The 22841-nt window shown below is 45.8% G+C and overlaps 1 protein-coding gene across 6 annotated transcripts in view; it reads left to right on the top strand.

The window, feature by feature from the left end:
* LDB2 (LIM domain binding 2) overlaps window positions 1-22841 on the top strand; it is a 687185-nt gene that overhangs the window by 613442 nt on the left and 50902 nt on the right. For all 6 annotated transcript variants that reach the window (XM_030191221.1, XM_030191220.1, XM_030191219.1 and 3 more), the window contains exon 6: window positions 17131-17254. In XM_030191221.1, the coding sequence (XP_030047081.1) occupies window positions 17131-17254 (124 nt within the window). The remainder of the gene's footprint in view (window positions 1-17130; window positions 17255-22841) is intronic.

The following is a 22841-nucleotide window of genomic DNA, read 5'->3' as shown; positions in this document are numbered from 1 at the left end:
ACACTATAGACATGTATATTATAACACACTATTTAAAGAGTGTATAAAAACACCTTATCACGAAACTTGAAACAGCATTCATAGTGCTAAAAAGCAATCTGAAGTGGTATCTTACAAAAACACTCATGCTTGTACTTTTATAACTTTCTTAAATATTAGCAAATGGAGGGGAAATAGTTCACATGTAATAAATCAATAAAATACATTTCATTATATCTCAGAATCCAAAACAGTTGGAACAACAGTTGCCCACCGATAAATGTATCTCTGTTCTTGTTTTAATAATAGCTTAGATAAATTACATCCTCACCATAGTGTGCATCATTCAGTTACAACAAATTTTAGATCTTCAGTTGTATGGGATAATGTTTGCCAGTGCGAACATTATCCCATACAATGTCTTTTTGCCTGTCTGAATTGCTGAACTATGTTCAGTGATCCTCTGTTTAATCGGGCATATGGTTTTGCCAGGGGTGGCCCAAGACAATCTGCCGCCTGACGAGAGGAATGAGCTACTGCTCCGGCTCCTCCTCTGCCACCCCATGCCATGCCACGCCATGCCACACTACGATCTGACATCTCCCCCCTTCCTTCCCCAACCCCCTTCCCCAAATTTACCTTTTCTTTTCTTGTTTTTTAAAATGTAGCAGTGACATTGGCAGCAGAGGCAGAGATTCCCATAGGCTGCCTTCCACCGGTCCTGGCATCTTCTCTCTACTGTGGTCCATCTCTGAGGAAACAGGAAGTTACATCAGAGAGGCAGGCTGTAATAGACAGAAGAGGCCGGGACTGCTGTCACCACCTTTTAAAACACAAGAAAAGAAAAGGTAAATTCGGAGAAGGTGTTTGGGGGACGGAAGGGCAAAGGGGGGTGATGCCATCTGCGAGGAGTGCTGCCTGAGGCCCCTGCCTCAGTTGTCCTAATGGTAGGGCTGCCCCTGGGTTTTGAAAAAGTTTAGTTTCTTACAGAGGCATTGAATCACATAAATCACCTCCGATGAAGAACACTCAGTCCAATTCTTCAAAATATATGAAAATTCCAAAGTATGATGTTGAAAAACTGTAACTCTAAAAAACATTTATACAACTTATAACTGCCACATTTAAAGTAGCCAAGATTTAAAAGTATTTTGACCTGGGACCAACATATCTCTTATAATTCTACAATGCCGAGAACAGAATCGTGGGCATTGTTGAAAAATAGGATGGACTTGTCAGTAATGTAAAATTATTAGAGTAAATATTCAGCCAGCGGCGGTCAGCATTTTTTGGCTACCACCGACATTATTCCCAGATATTCAATGTCATGTCTGAGCACCAGCATTGAGTATCCAAGCATATGTGGTCAGCTAACATTGATATGTTATGTTGTGATATTATGTACTCTTGATATACCGCCATTATTACATTACAGATCAAAGTGGTTTACATTAAAAATTTAAATAAGAAATGAAAAGGAACTACAATATTTGATAGGAAAGAACACAATTGGGCTCATTTTCAAAACAGAAAAACATCCAAAAATTGGCATAAAGCAGCATTTGGACGTTTTTCTCACAAAAACGTCCAAATCAGTATTTTCGAAACCTATTTTTAGATGTTTTTCTATGAAGTCCGTCAGAAGTACATCCAAATCTCAAGGGGGCATGTCCGGGGCGTGTTCAGCGCGGGACTTGGGCGTTCCTAAGACTTAGACGTTTTTCAGCCATAATGGAACAAAACAATAACGTCCAGAACTAAAACCAAGACGTTTTGAGCTAGACCTGTTTTTATAACAAATAAGGCACAAAAAGGTGCCCTAAATAACTAGATGACCACTGGAGGGAATCAGGGGTGACCTCCCCTTATTCCCCCAGTGGTCACTAACCCCCTCCCACCCCCAAGAAATGTTATGAAAAACATTACTTGCCAGCCTCTATGCCAACCTCAGATGTTATACTCAGGTCCATTAGAATAGCATGCAGGTCCCTGGAGTAATCTAGTAGTGGTGCAGTGCACTGCAGACAGGTGGACCCAGGCTGCTACCTCCCCCTACCTGTTACACTTGTGGAGGAAACTGTGAGCTCTCCAAAACTCACCAGAAACCCACTGTACCCACATATAGGTGCCCTTTCACCCGTGAGGGCTATGGTAGTGGTTTAAAGTTGGGGGTGGTGGGTTTTGGGGGGCTCAGCAGACAAGGTACGGAAGCAATGGTGAGATGTATACCTGGGAGCTTTTTATGAAGTCCACTGCAGTTCCACCTAGGGTGCCCTATTGCTGTCTTGGGATGTCAGGGGGACCAGTCTACTAAAAATGCTGGCTCCTCCTACATCCCAATGGCTTGATTTTGTGTGTTTTGCACTTGGGTGTTTTCTTTTTCCGAAAATGGACCAGTGGTTGCTGTCCCCCCTCCCTCTCTCCTGAAAGTGAAACTGGACAGGAATACCAGGCTATATGATAGCATCAGGTATTATGGACATTCTCAACAGAGCAGCACGCAGATCTGAGGAGTACCTAGTACTAGTACCTAGTTAGTGCAGTGGACTGTAAACCAAGGGAGTCAGGTTCAAATCCCACTGTAACTCTTTTATGTTGTAATTGTCAGCCCTCCAGAAACAGACACACAGGTTGAGAACCACTGCTCTAGGGTGACTGCTCCGTGGAATGATGCAATTTCTGTTAGTAGAAGAGCCTGGGAGGAAAGCAGAGCAAGAGCCAGAGTTGGAAAGATGGTGCACAGTGTTGCTAAAGAGGATTGTGCAACCATGTTGCTGGTTGGAGTCAGGTTTTCTGCTCAGCCGGAGCAGAGGAGGAGCTGCTTGGACAGTGATCATTCCCCAAATGCTTCCCTCTCTCTTTCACCTCACTAATATTTTACTGTCCTAGGTGGTTGCCTAGTTCACGTGCGGTATTATAGCTGGCCCTGAACTCTGTTCAGAGAAAATGATTCATTCTTCTGAAGCTCGTAGCCCTTTATTTTATTTTCTCATCTTGACTCTTAGAGAGGGGCATTTTCAAAAGAAATGTCCAAGTTGCGATTTGGACGTCCTTGCAAAACGGCGAAATCCAGGGGCGGGGAAACCTGTATTTTTGAAAAAAGATGGACATCCATCTTTCATTTTGAAAATACCGTCAGAGACGTCCAAATCCTTAAATTTGGACGTCCCTAGATTTGCACGTCCCTAGACATGGACGTTTCTGACTTTCGGCGATTTTCGACACCCAAAAATGTCCATGTCAAAAATGTCCAAATGCAAGCAATTTGGACATGGGAGGAGCCAGCATTTGTAGTGCACTGGTCCCCCTGACATGCCAGGACACCAACTGGGCACCCTAGAACATAGCTCCCTTACCTTGTGTGCTGAGCCCCCCAAATCCAACTACCCACAACTGTACACCACTACCATAGCCCTTACTGGTGAAGGGGGGCACCAAGATGTGGGTACAGTTGGTTTGTGGTGGGTTTTGGAGGGCTCACTATTTCCTCCACAAATGTAACAGGTAGGGGAGGTATGGGCCTGGGTCTGCCTGTCTGAAGTGCACTGCAGTACCCACTAAAACTGCTCCAGGGACCTGCATACTGCTGTCATGGACCTGAGTATGACATCTGAGGCTGGCATACAGGCTGGCACGAAATGTTTTTAAAGATGTTTTCTGAGGGTGGGAGGGGGTGTGGCGGAGCAGTAGCGAAGGCGGGACTTGGGCGTGCCTAACACTTGGACGTCTTTAACCCATAATCGAAAAAAACAAGGACGTCCCTGGACTTTTACACCCGGACATATTTTTTATTACGAATAAGGCACAAAAAGGTGCCCGAAATGACCAGATGACCACCGCAGGGAATCAGGGATGACCTCCCCTTACTCCCCCAGTGGTCACTAACTCCCTCCCACCCTTAAAAAAAAGCTTTTTAAATATTTTTTGCTAGCCTCAAATGTCATACCCAGTTCCATGACAGCAGTATGCAGGTCCCTGGAGCAGTTTTAGTGGGTGCAGTGCACTTCAGGCAGGCGGACCCAGGCCCATCCCCCCCCCCCCACCTGTTGCACTTGTGGTGATAAATGTGAGCCCTTCAAAACCCACCAGAAACCCACTGTACCCACATGTAGGTGCCCTAGTGGTTAGTGCAGTGGACTTTGATCCTGAGGAACTGAGTTCGATTCGCATTGTAGCTCCTTGTGACTCTGGGTAAGTCACTTAACCCTCCATTGCCCCTGGTACAAATTAAGTACCATTTCCCTTTCCCTTCCCCCCTGCCCCCTTCACCCCTTAGGGCTATGTTAGTGTTGTACAGTTGTGGGTAGTGGGTTTGGGGGGGGGGGGTTGGGGGCTCAGCATCCAAGGTAAGGGAGCTATGCACCTGGGAGCAATTTGTGAAGTCCACTGCAGTGCCCCTTAGGGTGCCTGGTTGGTGTCCTGGCATGTGAGGAGGACCAGTGCACTACGAATGCTGGCTCCTCCCACGACCAAATGGCTTGGATTTGGTCGTTTCTGAGATGGGCGTCCTCGGTTTCCATTATCGGCAAAAATCGTGGACGACCTAAATTTCACGATTTGGGCATCCCCAACCATATTATCGAAACGAAAGATGGATGCCCATCTTGTTTCGATAATACGGGCTTCCCCGCCCCTTTGCCGGGACGTCCTTCGAGGACATCCTCAGGAAAACTTGGGCGCTCCTTTTGATTATGCCCCTCCACGTGACCTGGGTCACATATGGTAAAATTATGTATAATCATACCTGATAATTTTCTTTCCATTAATCATAGCTGATCAATCCATAGACTGGTGGGTTGTGTCCATCTACCAGCAGGTGGAGATAGAGAGCAAACTTTTGCCTCCCTATATGTGGTCATGTGCTGCCGGAAACTCCTCAGTATGTCGATATCAAAGCTCCATCCGCAGGACTCAGCACTTAGAAAATTACACCCACGAAGGGACACTCTGCCCAGCTCACCACCGCCGAAACGGGGGAGGGGAATTAACCCAGCTCATCCCCACACAAGTGGGGGAGGGGAATCCGTCCAGCTCATCCCCGCGGAGCGGGGGAGGGACACCACACCCGCCGATGCGGGGGGATCTGGCTTATCCTGCAACCGCAACCGCGGGAGGAGCTGACTGACCCTAACACTGCCGAAGCAGGAGGGGTACAAAGCTGCCCTACAGCCGCACGAAGCGGGAGGGAGTGCCGGCAGAATTTAAGTCTCAATCCAGCCCCGTAAAACGGAGGGGAGAGGAATGCAGCAGCTCACTGTAACACAAACTCGTCTTAACTCTTGAAGAATCCAAGTGAAAAAAACTTGAACACGAAGTCTTTCTGAAGTAACTGAAGACTAAACTTGAACCTGAAATGCAACCAGAATAAAAACAGTACAGATATCTGGGAGGGGCTATGGATTGATCAGCTATGATTAATGGAAAGAAAATTATCAGGTATGATTATACATAATTTTACCTTCCATATCATCAAGCTGATCAATCCATAGACTGGTGGGATGTACCGAAGCAGTACTCACCCAGGGCGGGACATTGAAATCCCTGACCTCAACACTGAAGCTCCAAACCGGGCCTCCGCCCGTGCAGCCACAGTCAAACGGTAATGCTTGGAGAATGTATGAGCCGAAGCCCAAGTTGCCGCCTTGCATATCTCTTCCAAGGAGACGGATCCGGCCTCTGCCATCGAGGCCGCCTGAGCTCTCGTGGAGTGAGCCTTCAGCTGGATAGGCGGCACCTTCCCCGCGGCCACATAAGCCGCTGCAATGGCTTCCTTGACCCATCTTGCCACTGTAGGCTTAGCAGCCTGCAGACCCTTACGAGGACCTGCAAACAGGACAAACAGATGATCCGATTTCCGGAAATCATTGGTCACTTCCAAGTATCTGATGATGACTCGTCTCACATCCAGATATTTAAGAGCAGAGTACTCCTCTGGGTAGTCCTCCCTACGAAAGGAAGGGAGACAGAGCTGCTGATTCACATGGAAGCGAGAAACAATCTTGGGCAGGAAGGAAGGCACTGTGCGGATAGTCACTCCTGCCTCAGTGAACTGCGGAAAAGGCTCTCGACATGAGAGCGCCTGGAGCTCGGAAACTCTTCTGGCTGAAGTGATAGCCACCAAAAAGACTGCTTTCAACGTCAGGTCTTTCAGAGATGCCCTTGACAAGGGTTCAAAAGGCGGCTTCTGCAATGCTCTTAGTACCAGGTTGAGATTCCACGCAGGCACCACTGAGTGCAGAGGAGGGCGCAGGTGACTAACTCCCTTGAGAAAGCGCACCACATCTGGCTGCGAAGCCAGGGAAGCACCCTTCAGGCGGCCCCTGAAGCAAGCCAGAGCCGCTACCTGGACTTTAAGGGAACTGAGCGACAAGCCTTTCTCCAGACCTTCTTGCAGGAACGCCAACACTGAAGAAATTGGAGCAGTGAAGGGAGAAAGTGAGCCTGCTTCACACCACGCTGCAAAGATACGCCAAACCCTGGCGTAAGCAGTAGAAGTAGAGCGCTTCCTCGCTCTCAGCATAGTGGCGATGACCTTGTCTGAGAAGCCCTTCTTCCTCAGACGCTGCCGCTCAATAGCCAGGCCGTAAGACCAAAGGGGGAGGGATCCTCCATCACCACGGGACCCTGATGTAACAGGCCCTGCTCCACTGACAGCCGCAGAGGATCGTCGACTGAGAGCCTGATCAAGTCCGCATACCAGGGACGCCTGGGCCAATCCGGACCCACCAGGATTACCCTGCCGGGATGCTTTGCCACCCGGTCTAGCACCCTGCCCAACATGGGCCAGGGCGGGAACACATAGAGAAGCTCTTGTGTCGGCCACTGTTGGAGAAGAGCATCTACTCCCAGGGATCGAGGGTCCCGTCCTCTGCTGAAAAAGCGCGGCACTTGGCAATTGGCCGATGACGCCATCAGATCTAGGCTCGGCTGGCCCCAGCGCTTCGTGATGTCCAAGAACGCCTGAGCAGATAGCTGCCACTCTCCGGGCTCCAAGGTATGGCGACTGAGAAAGTCCGCCTTGACATTCATGACTCCGGCAATGTGGGCCGCTGACAGCTGCTCCAGGTTCACTTCCGCCCACTGGCAAAGATTCATAGCCTCCTTGGCTAGAGGGGCGCTCTTGGTACCTCCCTGGCGGTTGACATAGGCCACAGCCGTGGCATTGTCCGACAGGACCCGTACAGGCTTCAACACCAGTACCGGATGAACTCCAAAAGCGCCAACCGAATGGCTCTGAGTTCCAGGAGGTTGATAGACCACTTTGCCTCTGCAGGAGACCAGAGCCCCTGCGCTGTCCTTCCCAAGCAGTGGGCTCCCCAGCCCGACAACGAGGCGTCCGTCGTGACGACAATCCACTCTGGGGTCACCAGAGGCATTCCCGCAGACAACTTGTCTGTCTGCATCCACCAGCTCAGCGCCTTGCGCACTGCTGGGTCCAAGGGAAGGCGCACAGCATAATCCTCCGACATCGGAGTCCAGCGCTGCAGCAAAGAGTGTTGAAGCGGTCTCATATGAGCCCTGGCCCAGGGCACAACTTCCATCGTGGCCGTCATAGAGCCCAACAGCTGCACATAGTCCCAAGCCCGAAGGGGAGAGGCTACTAGGAACTGGTCCACCTGAGCCTGAAGTTTGACAATCCGATTGTCTGGCAGGAACACTCTGCCCACTTGGGTGTCGAATCGAACTCCCAGGTACTCCAGGGACTGAGTCGGGCGCAGCTGGCTTTTCTCCCAGTTGATGATCCATCCCAGGGAGCTCAAAAGAGCAACTACCCGGTCCACAGCTTTGCCGCACTCTGCATAAGAGGGGGCTCGGATCAACCAGTCGTCCAGATAAGGATGGACTTGTACCCCTTCCTTTCGTAGGAAGGCCGCGATGACCACCATTACTTTGGAAAAGGTCCGCGGAGCAGTAGCCAACCCGAAAGGGAGGGCTCTGAACTGGAAGTGTCGTCCCAGGACTGCAAAACGCAGGAAGCGTTGATGAGGAGGCCAGATGGGAATATGCAGGTACGCTTCCTTGATGTCCAAGGATGCCAGGAACTCTCCTGCCTTCACTGCCGCTATAACAGAGCGGAGAGTCTCCATGCGAAAGTGCCGCACTTTCAAGGCCCGATTGACCCCTTTGAGGTCGAGGATAGGCCGGACAGAACCTCCTTTCTTTGGTACCACAAAGTAAATGGAGTAACGTCCCTTGCCAAGCTGACTTTCTGGCACCGGAACGAACGCGCCCAGGCGGATCAGATTGTCCAAGGTCTGCTGCACTGCCACAGCTTTGACCGGAGACTTGCAGGGAGAGAGTACAAACCCGTCTTTTAAGGGTCGGCAGAACTCTAGTTTGTAGCCGTCTCTGATGACTTCCAGCACCCACGCGTCTGAAGTTATTGTGGTCCACTCGCCCAGAAACGAGGACAGCCGTCCTCCAATCTGCACTGGGGCGTGGACCAAGACCCCGTCATTGGGTACGAGACCCTGGGGGAGGACCGGAGGGAGCACCTCCGGGATGGCGGTCTCTGCGAAAGGAATGCTGCTTGGGGGAGAAATTCCTCTTGAAGGAAGAGGGGGCAGAGGAACCCGACTTGCCCGGGCGGTACCGACGGGCTTCCTGCAACCGTCCTCTGGAGGTACCGGGACGAGTACTAGCCCGAGCCCTGACCTCTGGTAATTTCTTGCCCTTAGACGTGCCGAGATCGGTCACGATTTTGTCCAGCTCGACCCCAAAGAGCAGCTTGCCTTTAAAAGGCAACCTAGCCAGGCGGGATTTAGAGGCGTGGTCAGCAGGCCAATGTTTCAGCCAAAGCCACCGCCGCGCAGAGATTGTCTGAGCCATGCCTTTCGCTGAGGCCCTCAAGACATCATACAGCAAGTCTGCCAAATAGGCTAAGCCCGATTCCAGGGCCGGCCAATCAGCCCTCAAGGAATGATCCGAGGGGGAAGCCCGCTGCACCATAGTCAGGCACGCCCTGGCCACATAGGAGCCGCAAACTGAGGCCTGCAAACTTAAAGCAGCCGCCTCAAAGGACGACCTTAAGGCCGCCTCCAATCTTCTGTCTTGGGCGTCCTTTAGGGCCGTGCCACCTTCCACCGGCAACGCCGTTTTCTTAGTCACCGCAGTGATTAAAGAATCCACGGTAGGCCACAGATAGGCCTCACGTTCACTCACAGCCAAAGGATAGAGGCGGGACATAGCCCTAGCCACTTTAAGGCTCGCTTCTGGGACATCCCATTGAGCCGAAATTAAGGTGTGCATGGCATCATGCACGTGGAAGGTTCTAGGCGGGCGCTTCGTCCCCAGCATAATGGCAGAGCCAACAGGGGCTGAGGGAGAGACGTCCTCCGGAGAGGAAATCTTCAAAGTGTCCATGGCCTGTAACAACAGGTTGGGCAAATCCTCTGGGCTAAAAAGCCGTGCTGCAGAGGGGTCATCCGCTCCATCCGAGCGGGGATCCGTCTCCACCAAGGAATCCGCAAAGGACCGTTGGGAGACCTCAGACACGCTGCCCTCATCTACATCGGAGGAGACAAATTCCTCCAAGGCCTGGGAATCAACCCGAGGGCGTTTACCTCTGGGAACCTCAACCTCTTTACCAGACGAGGGAGCAGGGGCAGCGTTGTGCATGAGGAAGGCCTGATGCAGCAGCAAAACAAACTCGGGGGAGAAACCCCCCAGACTGTGCACTCCCGCAGTCTGGGCAATAGCCCTAGACGCACCCTCAACCGGCGCTCGCAACAGCGGGGGAGAGACATGCTGCGCATCCAAAATGGCGTCCGGCGCGAAACTCCGCGAAGGAGCCGCGCGGGAAGAACGGCTCTTAACTTTAGCCGCTTCTGTGCCGTCGCCCAAATTAAGGGCGTTCATGGCATTAATGTCTCCAACCTCAAGGGCGGCCCAAGAAGAAGCCGTCCGAGCCGCGTGGCCGGCCAAGATGGCGGAGGCGAGGAGCGGGGGATGGGCGTTTATGGCGGGAAAAACCGCCACGCCGGAGGAAGGACCGGGACATTCATCGGTCACGAAACTGTCACCCAACAAGGGCGAATCAGGCTTGAAGACCCCCGCATCCCCTCTAGAAGCGCTCAAGCGACCCGGGGAGCGACCCTTTGCGCCCTCGCCCTCCGACGCCATATGCCACGAGGAGAAGAATCGGGGAACCCCCTGCCCGCTATAAAAAGGTAAAAATTACCTGCTGTCCGCTCCGAGTTGTAACGACCTGGTGTCCCAGTGAGTAGCTGCAATAGACGCTTAAATAAACGTCGAAATAAACGCCTTTAAGGACGTTCAAAATTTTTTTTTTTTTTTTTTTTTTTTTTTTTTTAACGGAGCCAGCGGGAGGGGGGAGAAAAGGAGGGACCTGGCACCACCAGGTTTGCACTTGCTCAAAAGAGCCCTCAACCCCAGGCACTCAACAAAACCTAAAAATTAGGCTTGGAGGCCTAGCCAGAGCTGCTGCTGTGTGTGACCACCACCTGCTGAGATAGAGAACATACAGAGGAGTTTCCGGCAGCACATGACCACATATAGGGAGGCAAAAGTTTGCTCTCTATCTCCACCTGCTGGTAGATGGACACAACCCACCAGTCTATGGATTGATCAGCTTGATGATATGGAAATAAACATTAACAGTAGCTATACGCTTCTCTCTCTCTCTCTCTCTCTCTCTCTCTCTCTCTCTCTCTCTCTCTCTCTCTCTCTTCTACCTGCATTGCGAATCAGGAAAAGACCGATGATTCAATATTTGGATTCATGTGTTCAATTTTCCAAACCCAAGCACAAGGCAAGTTACTTCAGGTACTATTTCTTTCTAAATTTGTACCTGAGGCAATGGAGGCTAAACTGACTTACCCAAGGTCACAAGGTGCATCAGCAGAATTTGAACCCTGGCTGCCTGGATTCTTAGCCTGCTGTTCTAACCACTAGGATGCTTCTCTGCTGAACTGCGAGCTTTTGATTAATAATCACCTGAGTTGGATTAGCTCATTGCCAATTATACAGCACTACTATATGCTGTCAGCACTCTACAAAAAACTAATATGTTGCACAGCATGGTGCCTTTCATTAACCAGTAGGAGCCCCTGTTCCAAGCTTTCTGTATACTGCAGTAGGCAGTCAGTCTGTGTTGTACTAATGTTCTCACTTCAGAAGATTTCCTTGCAAGCTGTGTTCTTACTAAATCTCAGACTAACTGAACTGAGGAACAGGAAAGGTATATAGAAATGCTATATTTTACAGAGCTGTTCACAGACTATACAATTTAATTACTTCAAGTGCACATTAATGCATCGGAACAACAATTCTATAAACTGGTCCCCCAATATTCAGCCAGCGGTGGTGAGCGTTTTGCTGCCCATGGCTGGCATTATTCCTGTCCGAGTTTTGGCATTGAATATCTGGGGTGTTTTTTGAGCCACCTAAGTCAATAATCAGACCTTGACCACATCAGCCAAACTGCTTAAGATATCTATGTATGTGGCCCGATTATGTACTGAAGGACTGACTATAGGCACCAGTGTGTGTTTTCTAGTAAAAAAGGTGCCGGTACTCAAATGCCAGGCCACCCTTCAGGGGTGGGGTGATCACTGAGGGACCCACCCCACAATAGCCAGGCCCCCTGCAACCAGTCACAGAATCTATGAAAAGGCAGAATTGGTGTGTAGAGCCTGAGCTCTTTCATTATAACTTGGGGACCATGAGTCAATTTTAGCAGACAATGAAATAGGTGCCGGTACTCAGTACCCCCAAGTACCCCCTCAAAAAAAGTCCTGATCGGCATTTAACCTGACTCCACTCCGGGAACACCCATAAGTTAGCCACTTTTGAAATCAGCACTAACTGGTCATTTTTATCAAAGGTAACCGGTTAAGTGACACTGAAAAATGACCCGATAGCCGCGAACAAGCAATTTAACCAATCGGAGGCTGTTTCCAGCCGGTTAAGTCATTTGACTTTCGGCCGCTGGGTGCTTACATTTATTTATGTGTCATGCACATAATTGTAGAGATATAATTTACACACACGTGTGCACATACCTGTGTAAATGTCAATAATCACTTTAAGCACCGTTCTGTAAATACCTGCTTAACAATGTGCAAGAGGGTGTACAAAGGCAAGGAGCAGGGGAGGGGCGTAGGCAGAGCTCCCACTTGCACATGCAGCTTACCGAATACTGCAAATTGTGCACGTCCCTACTGCATTTGGGCATCTGCACTTTCACAAGCTGTTTTGGCTGCTGTAAGTACAGGTACCTAAATACTAGCTGCCCGATATTCAAAGCAATTTAAACCAGGGGTGTAGCCACACTTCGGCGGGAGGGGGGGTCCAGAGCCCGAGGTGAGGGGGCACATTTTAGGCCCCCCCCCCGCTGCTGCCGCCGCCACCACCACAACCAATTTTGACCCCCCCCTGCCGATGACCCTGCTGAGAGTCTCGACCCGCCGCTAACCCTCCCCCGCCGCCGCCTACCTTTGCTGGTGAGGGAGGGTCGTCAGCAGAGGGCTCCAGGGACAAATCTACGTGGGCCTAGGCCCCCATGGCCCCACATAGCTACGCCACTGATTTAAACAGTCTGGAGAGGCACCTGGCAGTTTGAGTTGCCTGTCCGTGACTAACTGCAAATATTGAGCAGAAATGAACCAGTTAGTGCCTTTGAATATTTGCAATTAGTGCCTGTGCTGAAATTGCCTAACTTGTGGGTGTTCCAGGGACGGAGTCAGCACTTATGCAGTTAAGTACCAATATTCAGCCCTTAACCACATACAATAACTGCCTAATTTGGGCCACATAAATAGCAGTTCGGCTTATGCAGTTAAGGGCTGAATATTGCACTTAACTGCATATGTTTTAGCAGCCAGCGTACAACCAGATATTCAATGCCAGTGCCCAGACATAAAAACTCTGACTGCCGCTGGCTGAATATCTAGGTGCGCTAATATTCCATAAAGAAATCTGGGTGCTCAAGTTCATTTATAGAATGGGGTCCTACCACGTGCCCTCAAGGCACCTAAATGGAGGTGCCCGCTTATAGAATTACGCCCTTCCTGTTCCTAAGTGATCCCTCATGTTTATCCCATGCCTTTTTAAATTCTGGAACAGTCCTCGACTCCACCACCTCCATCGGGAGGCCATTCCATGCCTCCACCACCCTTTCTGTGAAATAATACTTTCTTAGGTTACTCCTAAGCCTATTCCCTCTTAACTTTGTCATATGCCCCCTCATTCCAGAGCTCTCCTTCATTTGAAAAAGGCTCTCTTCCTGTACATAAATGCCCTTGAGATATTTAAACGTTTCTATCATGTCTCCTCTCTCCCGCCTCTCTCCCAGCGTATACATGTTGAGGTTCATAAGCCTGTCCCTATAATTTTTGGATTCAAGACCGCTTGCTAATTTCGTAGCCGCCCTCTGGACCGACTCCTTCCTGTTTATATCTTTCCGTAGGTGCGGTCTCCAGAACTGCATGCAGTACTCCAAATGAGGCCTCACCAGAGACTTATACAATGGCACTATGACCTCTTTTTTTCCCGCTGGTCACACCTCTCTTTATGAACCCAAGCATCCTTCTGGCTTTGGCTGTCGCTTTTTCTACCTGTTTGAAAATGGCTGGATAGCCCCAAACAAGCAATTTAACTGTCCAGAAGCTGTTTCTGGCTGGTTAAATTGCTTTGAATGTCGATCTGAATATGCATAACGTGTGTAGGTATGAGCTCTTATATTATAAAATTCCCCCTAAGCATGGAAATATGAGTCCACTCTGCTGTGCCCAGACTCTGACCATGTAAAATCCGCACTATATAAGATACACACATATGCTTCAAATACGGAGGACAATATCACCTACTGCTGAAAACACCACAATCTTAAAACTTATGGAGTAAAAGACTTCAAAAACCTCAGTACTCTATGACTCTTCATAGAAAACTTAGGGCCTTGTTTACTAAGCCATGCTAGAGGTGCATTAGCATTTTTAGTGCGCGCAACCTGTGTAGATGCCTATAATATTCCCATGGGCAACTACATGGTTAGCGCGTGGTAATTTTTAACACATGCTAAAAACGCTAGTGCACCTTAGTAAACAAGGCCTTTAATACTCAACAGACAAAAACCATCATCATTGGCCAAACACCTCCATAATATATTTCTTCAATGCTGAATATTCATAACCTTATTTATCATTAAATATGTGTAATTCAAAATCATTTCTTAAACCATCCAATATCTTCAATGTTTCAAATTCAATTTTCTTATAGACAAAATAGGCACACTTATCTTTTTAACTCCCAACAGGGTCCCATTTCGCCCGAAGCTTTATCAAGGGAATAAATGCGCTGTCTTGTCATCTGTAAAAAAAATTAAGCATTGTCAAAAAGATTCAAACACTTGTGAAAAAATAGCACAGTTCATAGAGAACTTACTTGATTAAATGCTCGTTGCATCTTTCAAACAAAATACTTATAAAAATGGCACCTGCTTATAACTAAAACGCCAAGTCTTAAGTTAAAACAATGGAAAGCCTGAATGCCCAAACATCCTATGATCACTTAAAAAGATCTTAAGTATGCTCTTCTATAAATGCTAGAATCTTTTTCACGGTCAGTTTAAATTCATAAAAAGGGTGGCCCATTAAATCATAGTATTCAAACCCTTAGCTTCTAATGATTGTGGATGAAAAATCCATTGCTGCTCATGTTGAAACAGGTGGCGATCTCGGTCTCTGCCCTGGACTGTGTTGTTGACCTGCTCAATGACAAAGCACCGAAGCTCTCCAAAAGTATGTATAGTGGCCATGCAATGCATGGTGCCTCCTCTTTCAAACGGGAAATACAGGACTTATGTTCTATTATACAGATTGGAGAGAGTAGAAACGATGAGAAGGGATCGCCGAACATTAGAAGAATGGTTGAGGGTCTGGCAGTTAAAATTTAATGTTTATCAAAAAATGTACTCCTTAGTTATAAATCAATTAATTTTTATTACTACATACCCCACACATACCTATACACATACATGTAGTTAAAATTTAATGCCAAGAAATGTAGAGTGATGCACTTGGGGTGCAGAAATCCAAAAGAGAGATACCGGATAGGAGAGAAGAGATTAGTAAGCTTGACTCAGGAGAGAGACCTTGGGGTGTTGGTGTCTGAGGATCTAAAGGTGAAGAAACAATATGACAAGGCGACGGCCATAGCCAGAAAGATGCTAGTCTGCATAGAGAGGGGTATAACTAGCAGAAGAAAGGAGGTGTTGATGCCCCTCTACAAGTCACTGGTGAGGCCCCACTTGGAGTATTGTGTTCAGTTTTGGAGGCCTTTTCTTGCTAAAGATGTAAAAAGACTGGAAGCGGTGCAAAGAAAAGCTACAAAAATGGTTTGGGATTTGTGTTGCAAGCCGTACAAAGAGAGACTTGCCAACCTGAACGTATATACCTTGGAGGAAAGGAGAAACAGGGGTGACATGATACAGACATTCAAATATTTGAAAGGTGTTAATCCGCAAACAAACCTTTTTCGGAGACGGGAAGGCGGTAGAACTAGAGGACATGAATTGAGGTTGAAGGGGGCAGACTCAGGAGTAATGTCAGGAAGTATTTTTTCACAGGGAGGGTGGTGGATATGTGGAATGCCCTCCCGCAGGAGGTGGTGGAGATGAAAACGGTAATGGAATTCAAATGTGATTGGGATAAACACAAAGGAATCCTGTTTAGAAGGAATGAATCCACGGAATCTTAGCAGAGATTAGGTGGCGATGCCGGTAATTTGGAAGCAAAACCGGTGCTGGGCAGACTTCTATGGTCTAAGCCCTAATCATGACTGAATAGATATGGATGGGCTGGAGTGTAAATTTTAAGGGGTTTTGACGTTACCTTCAGAACTTAGTACAAGAACAGTGCTGGGCAGACTTTTACGGTCTGTGCCCTGAGAATGGCAAGGACAAATCAAACTTGGGTATAAAGTATCACATACCATGTAAAATGAGTTTATCTTGTCGGGCAGACTGGATGGACCGTACAGGTCTTTATCTGCTATCATTTACTATGTTACCATGTTACGGACTTGCAGTTTCCTAGTAGTTTTCCCCACATAAACTGTATTGCAGGGGCACTGTAATATATAAACAAAATGGGTTGATCTACATTCAGTTCTTGTTTTCATCTTGTAATTTTTTCTATCAATAGGATTGATAAAATCAACACACTCTTTAGTGATCTCACAAATACTGCAACTGCCACATCTAAAATGTCCTTTCTCATACAGAATGCTTCACTTTGACTTGGTAAATCCATGGAATTTAGTAATTCTTTAAGTTTACGCCCCCTAGAAAAGGCTATCCGTAGTTGATGTCATTGAAATAAAAGAATGCACATATGTACAGAATAACGCTTAGGCAGCATTTTGGAATTTTTGCACGTATATACACATATATTCCAATATTCCAAACATTTACGCATATAACAAGTGCATTAATGTTAGCGCCTATTTTACAGAATTACCCCCTTAGTGAAAAGCTTAGTTACAGAGGTAAACACATATGTACAGAATAACGCTTAGGCAGCATTTTGGAATTTTTGCACGTATATACACATATATTCCAATATTCCAAACATTTACGCATATAACAAGTGCATTAATGTTAGCGCCTATTTTACAGAATTACCCCCTTAGTGAAAGCTTAGTTACAGAGGTAAGCATGACACAATAATGAAAAAGTTTGCCATATTGCTGTTTGCTTTTTGAATCAGAAAAGTACAAGTACAATTAACATTTTTTAGCATACAGCTATTTTTGTAACATCCTTTTAATATAAATTCTGGTCTAGAAATGGTAGGAAAAATATATGCTTGTTCCAGACAATGTGAACAACTGGGAATTGATGCATTGTTGCTCGATCGTTGTCAACCAGCACTTCAGAGCCAGAGCATCGATGGCTTGCTTTTTACAAGTATCCACAGCCTGAAGTGCTTCACCTTTACCGAACTTAATGACATTCTGTGGCTTTTTAAAAAGCCTATTTGAAAAAGAAAATAAAGTAGCTGAATATAATAGTACATTACATACAAAATGTTCCTCTTATTGAAATTGCCTAAGTAGAAAATTGCATATTGCAAAATTCAAAACACACAGGTTTTTATTATATAAAAGGTATTTTATTGTCTCCATTTTTAGTTGTGTGTAATACTGGAGCCAATGCAGGAACTGATGTCAAGACATAAAACTTACAATCTAAGTCCTCGAGACTGTCTGAAGACATGCCTGTTTCAGAAATGGCAGAGGATGGTGGCACCACCAGGTATTTTACTATTTTCTAGTACAGTGTTTCACCCAGCGCTGCTGGACATTATTTCAGAAAAGACAGTAATATAAGCTGCAAAGTTTAAATATTTATTTTCTAATTAAACTGACTATTTAGTTTAATTTAACATGTAAAATTATAACCATCCATGATTCAGTACAACTTGAAATGTCATAATTGTACAGTACATTTACCACATGTTAAATTTTGTTGGCCAGGATGAGTTACATGCAAGTCTATTAGACTTCCTAAATTAGAAACTGTTGATTTGGCATGATATAGCACAAAGAGTACAGCAAATTCAGTGACACTCAGTAGGTTTCCAAGCAACCTGAGTTGTTGGAGTAAAGATATGAATTCCTCAGTCAAAGACCTATTTTTAAAATTCTGGGGTAGTTATCAGCCGGTAGTGCTCATCGCTTTGCTGACTGCCACCGGCATTATCCCTAGAAATTCAGTGCTGGGTCATGTCCAGGCTCCGACATAGAATTTCCAGTTGTACACAGGCCGCAAAAACGTAGCTGGTTAAGTGCAATATTCAGCTCTTAACAGGGCCACCGAAAGACACAGCATGGCCCGGGGCAGGACCTCCCCGCCCCCTTACTTTCCTGTGTCTGCTCCTCTCTCAGTCTGTCGTCTCTTGCTCCTGTGTGCCAGGACCTGGGTTATAGCGTTAACACAATCATCCAGGTCTTGGCACACAGCAGCAGGAGACAGACAGACAGAGCTGGAAGCAGGCAGGCAGGTAGAAGCTTCTGCTCCCCCAAAACCATGGAGGCTGGGCCTAGGGAATCTTACCCCCCCCCCCCCCACCCTTCTCGGCAGCACTGGCACTTAATTGGCCATGGTGAACCACATATAGATAAGACAATGTTTTATGTGGTCCTATTTAGGCAATTATCCTAGCCGCTTAAGTACTGAATATTGACAACCAGTTAAGCAACAACTCTGCTCCAGGAACACCCACAAAATAGCCAGTTCCAGTTTAGGTGCTAACTAGACATTTTCAGTGCCACTGTCTAAGTAAATGTCCAAGAGATGCCGAGACTATCTACTACAACAAATGTCTTTCTAAAGACCCACTCTTTGTATTATTGCATTGAAAAGATACGATTTTGGACGTTTTATTACCCATTGACTACTCACAGACTCCTGAAGCAGGCCAGAGGCCGAAACACAGTACTGTGTTGAGTCTTTCAAAATAAAAACTTTCTAAAGTATCAAGGTTATCCCTCTCATCGCTGGAGTCCGTGGTCGTCTTCCCACTTTTGTAAACTTTTCTGCTATTTTCTGTGAGATCTCAGAGTTCTCCACCTTGATGGATTTCTGCGGGACTTTCACACTTGGGGTGGAACATGTGAGCCCTCCAAAATACACTATATACCTACTGTACCTACATGTTAGTGACACCTGCAAGCTCGAGAGCTATTGTAGTGGTGTACAGCAAGGTACAGTAGGTATTTTTCTGCTCCTGGAGGGTACACCTTACCAATATAAGGGGGTTATGGTGAAATGTGTACCTGGGACCTAATATGTGAAGTCCACTGCAGTACCCCTAGACTGCCCCACTGTTCTGCTGGGATTTCTATGTGGCCATTCTACTAAGAATAATGGCCTCCAGACATCCCAATGGCTGGTTTGGGGCATTTTTCTCTTGGACATTTTATTTTCCAAAAGGGTCCCAAGAGAAAAACGCACTGGGCATAAAATGTCTAGGAAAAAGGCAATTTTTGAACCAAAAAGATAGATGGTTTTCAGGTTCCAAAATGGCTATGTTCACCACTCAATGTTTGGATGTTTCTAGCAAAACGTCCAAAATCGGACTTAGATATTTTATCAAAATGTAGAAGAGTAGCCTAATGGTTAGTGTGGCAGACTTTGATCCTCAGGAACTGGATTCAATTCCCACTGCAGCTCCTTGTGACTCTGGGCAAGTCACACAATCCTCCATTGCCTCAGGTACAAATAAGTACCTGTATATACTATATAACCCGCTTTGAAAGTAATTACAAAAACCACGGAAAAGCAATATATCAAGTCCCATTCCCTCTCCCTCCCCATATCACATTCCCTTCCACCTAAGTGCCCAAAGCAAAGTACAATACAATAACAATTTTAAACAACATAAGAAAAACAGTGGCGTTCCTAGGGGGGCTGACACCCGGGGCGGATCACCGATGCGCCCCCCCCCCGGGTGCAGCGCCCCCCGGATGCAGCGCGACCCCCCCCCCCGTGAAAGAACCCCCCCATGTGCACGCCGCTGGGGGGTGCCGCGCGTGCCTATCCTTCATTCGTTTCCATGCTCCCTCTGCGCCTGAACAGGAAGTAACCTGTTCCGGGGCAGAGGGAGCATGGAACGAACGAAGGACAGGCGCGCACGGCACCCCCCCAGCGGTGTGCACCCGGGGCAGACCGCCCCCACCGCCCCCTCTTGGTACGCCACTGAAGAAAAATAAAATATGAATAAAGTAGTAATAAACCCCCAAATAAAAATCAAGCTTAATATCTTAATCAAATAAATTACTGTATCTGAATTTAACTTGCTTTGAACTACAATACATTCAAAAGTCAATTGAAAATCTAGCCATTTAAATAATGCAGTAAGAAAGAGATCTTATATGATGGGTTAAGATGAGAAAATGTCCATCTCCATTTCTTGACAATTCTCTTTGATTACTCCCAGTCAGCTACATGCTTTCGGGATATCCTTAGCCATATAATAGAGGCAGTACGTGCAAATTTATTGCAGATATCCTGAAAATCTGAATAGTGGGGACTTGGATTCCCCAGGACAAGTTTGAGAACGACTGCTATGGCAAGTTTAACCTCTTTCACGTGAGAACTAATAAGTAGGCCTCATGATCCAATCTAGGTAAATGAGATGATAAATAAATGGTTCCTGAGATACTGTGGACCCTGACCATTCACTAGAGCTTTAACTTGCTCACAAAAAAATGAATAGGGAGCTAATTTTAGCTTTTCAAAACAGGGATTATGCTATTTCTGCACGTAGAGCCTAACAATGCATGAGTAGCTGCATCTTGAATATGTTGTATTCTCTGTATGGTCTGTGGCAGAAAAGCCAAATGTCACAATAATCTAAGCAAGAAACAACTAGAACATATATTAAACTTACCAGATCCAGCATCTTAAAGTACTTTCACAGTTGACATCCATACCAGAATTAGACATAGACACTCTTAGAAATATATGTCTCCACATTCAGACTAGAATGTACTGTACTGTTGCAGCCAGACTCTAAGCATGGTCTTTTAGAGGGAGACAACTATCCTTATTGGCCTTGCTTGCTCTTCCAACAATGTAACTATATATAACTAGCAAGTAACAATGAAGTTCCTGAAAATTGTTTTTTAATTTTTAACACTTACAGATTAAATCGTTCAAAATATTGAAATCTCCCAGGCACTTATCTGAAATGGGTCTGCTACGCTCAACAGGGGCTTCATCAGGGGTGTTTTTAATTTATGTAGCACTACCAGTGTGCACTTCGAGGACTGAATAGCTGCTATGACAGGGATACCGGTAGTGCTGCATAAATTAAAAATGCTCCTGAAGCCAGTGTAAAATATTTTTAAAATTGATAAAATTAATGGGATGTTTTTCAGAACTCAAGAAGAAGTATGGCAGGTCATTAGACCGAGCTTGACTCTAGGCTTGACCTTAGCTACTGAAGTCCTTTTCCTCCTTATATTTTTATATTTTTCAGCAACTTTATTGTTACTTGCTAGCTATATATATATAGTGACTTTTAGAGGGAGAGCAATTCTCATGTAGTACAAGTGGGACATCCAAATTTTGCAGCACAGCCTTACCCTTACAGTGTACTTCTGATTTGAATGATTTAATAATTTACAGATCTTCTCTTAACTCAATACTCACAGTTCTGTTGATATCTGACTCCAATGAAATACAAAGTTGGAATTCATTCACATACAGGTGAAACTAAAGATAAAATCCTCAGATCATTTCAACTAAAGGTCTTACATACTGTAGATGTTAAAAAATAGTGGGGAAGGAATTGAGTCCTACAACTTATTTGGGGAAAAGTAAGGTCACCCAGCAGCAAATTATTGAGATCTCCTGTTCATTACGGATTTCATCAAGCTAATCAACCCATTTATCAATCTAGTAAAATGCTCTAGTCAGTGAATCTGAATGAAGCCATCAAATCTAATATTTCATTTTTATTTATCAGTTTTGCTATACTACATTTTACAAAACACTAGAAAAGTCATAGCGCCCTCTATCAACAAGCTGTAACAGGAAATTTACCAAATTCTTCACTATCCAAAACAATTCCTTATTAGAATTTTTTTCTTTGGGAGAATTTGGCAGAAAAAGAACCTCTTTTTGCATCAAGATGACTTTTTAATCTAGCTGTAGGTTAAAGAGAAAGGTCAATGGCATTCCTTGTCGGTGTCTGTCTATTTTATTTATTTATTTAAAAAATGTATACCCCGCCTAGCATTAAGTGGCTTACAAGCAAAACATACATAAATGTTTTTTAAAACCATAAAAATCTATTTAAAAACACTGGAGCTATACACAAAAAGGAACAGCCACCTAAATGAGATGATAGAGGACAAAATCTAAATGATAATTTTAGATGACATTTTTTCTCTTTTCAGCTAGTAGCCCTCATCAGCAAACCATGGGGCAGATTTCTGACTTTTGATCAGACAAGATTTCATAGAATTAAGTAAACAATAGGACTACTCGGTTGAACATTCCATATATTTGCTACAGCTCCCCCGAGAGCCCATCCAACACCAGTGATTGGGCTGTTAAGCACTCAGAAAATTTTATGGATTATTTCACTCAGAAGCAAACTTCCTTAGAGTCTGTTTTACTTCCACAAAATCTTAGCACTCCATGGAGCTTAAACTTAATTAAACAGTGGTTAACCATACGTCCTCTACTGTAACCTCATGGCTGACCTCAGAAGAATGAAGAACCAAGAAAAAGGTATTGCCAGCTTGTGGATCTCTTCATTTGTGCACTGAGAGAGACCTAATGCTGAAAAACAATTAAAAAAAATAAAATCACAGGGCAATCTTGAATCTGGGTCACCTATGTGAATATTGATATCTTCTAAAACAGCCTCTGTGCTTAAATATCCACTTCTGAAATAACTACCAGTAACTGCTCTATGGTCTTGGCCAAATCCCTGCTTAAGCCAGAAAAATGTCTATTTCTTTCTTGCCCAATCTGTAAGAATATGAAGCATATGGGGACAGACTTAATGATCTCGATCAGTATACTTTGGAAGAAAGGCAGGAGAGAGGAGATATGATAGAGACATTTAAATTAGAGAATGACACAGGGACAAAATTTGTCCCCGTCCCTACCCCGTCCCCATGAACTCTGTCCCCGCCCCCACGAACTCTGTCCCCGTCCCCTTGAACTCTTTCGGATCCCATCTGTACAAGCCTCAAACAGTTCTGATTTTATATATCATTTTATTAAAGTATAAAAAATATTCTGTACAACTATCTACTATAATAAAACTCACCCTCAACGTTCTGAAGACAACGTTCTGAAGTCACTCCCTGAAGGGTTCATG

Source organism: Microcaecilia unicolor, chromosome 2 (assembly GCF_901765095.1).
Source record: "Microcaecilia unicolor chromosome 2, aMicUni1.1, whole genome shotgun sequence".
NCBI classification, from domain to species: domain Eukaryota; kingdom Metazoa; phylum Chordata; class Amphibia; order Gymnophiona; family Siphonopidae; genus Microcaecilia; species Microcaecilia unicolor.
The sequence above is the reverse complement of the archived record's forward strand: the minus strand, read 5'-3'. Positions and strand labels throughout refer to the sequence as shown.